Here is a 645-nt window from a genome sequence, read left to right on the forward strand (position 1 = left end):
ATGAGGGGCATGAATCCTCCCTCTGTTCGGCATTCAACTGTGCCCCCTTCACGAGCCCAGCAGCAGCAGCAGCTGCTGCTGCAGCAGCAGCAGCAGCAGCTGCAGCAGCTGCAGCAGCGGCAGCAGCAGCAGCTGCTGCAGCAGCAGCAGCAGCAGCAGCAGGAAGAGAGGTTTGGTGTTGCTTTGTCTGGGTCTTTCTCTTCTTTGTCTTTGTCTCCTTCTATGGGCCCCTCCTCTCTCCCTCCTTCTGCTTCTACGCTTTCTTGCTGCAGTGCTCCTGCTGCTGCTGCTGCTGCTGCTGCTGCTGCTGCTGCTGCTGATGCACACAGACACCAGCACCAGCACCAGCAGCACCAGCAGCAGCAGCAGCAGCAGCAGCAGCAGATTACCACCCCCCGCAGCAGCAACCCCACCCCCTACAGTCAGTATGCAGCACTGAGGGGGTCTGTGGGGTTGTTGGGATCGGCGGGATCGACTCCTGCTGCTGCTGCTGCTGCTGCTGCTGCTGCTGGTGGGTGGGGTGCTGCTCCTGCTTCGCTTCTCTATGGGGGGCTCTCATATACTATGCCGTCCACGCAGCAGCAGCAGCAAGGAGTACAAGTCACGCGCTGCAGCAGCATGCCTTTCTATCCAGCAGCAGCAGCA

At 60.6% G+C, this 645-nt stretch overlaps 1 protein-coding gene across 1 annotated transcript in view; it reads left to right on the plus strand.

Annotated features, from left to right (window-relative positions):
• Positions 1-9: 9 nt before the first annotated feature.
• EMH_0041400 (uncharacterized protein) overlaps positions 10-645 on the plus strand; it is a gene marked incomplete at both ends in the record, with an annotated part of 1395 nt that continues 759 nt past the window's right edge. Inside the window, one exon of the mRNA XM_013495617.1 lies at positions 10-643. Within this exon, the coding sequence (XP_013351071.1) occupies positions 10-643 (634 nt within the window). The remainder of the gene's footprint in view (positions 644-645) is intronic.

The sequence above is a fragment of the Eimeria mitis genome, genomic scaffold, assembly GCF_000499745.2.
Source record: "Eimeria mitis Houghton genomic scaffold, Emh_scaff1668, whole genome shotgun sequence".
NCBI classification, from domain to species: domain Eukaryota; phylum Apicomplexa; class Conoidasida; order Eucoccidiorida; family Eimeriidae; genus Eimeria; species Eimeria mitis.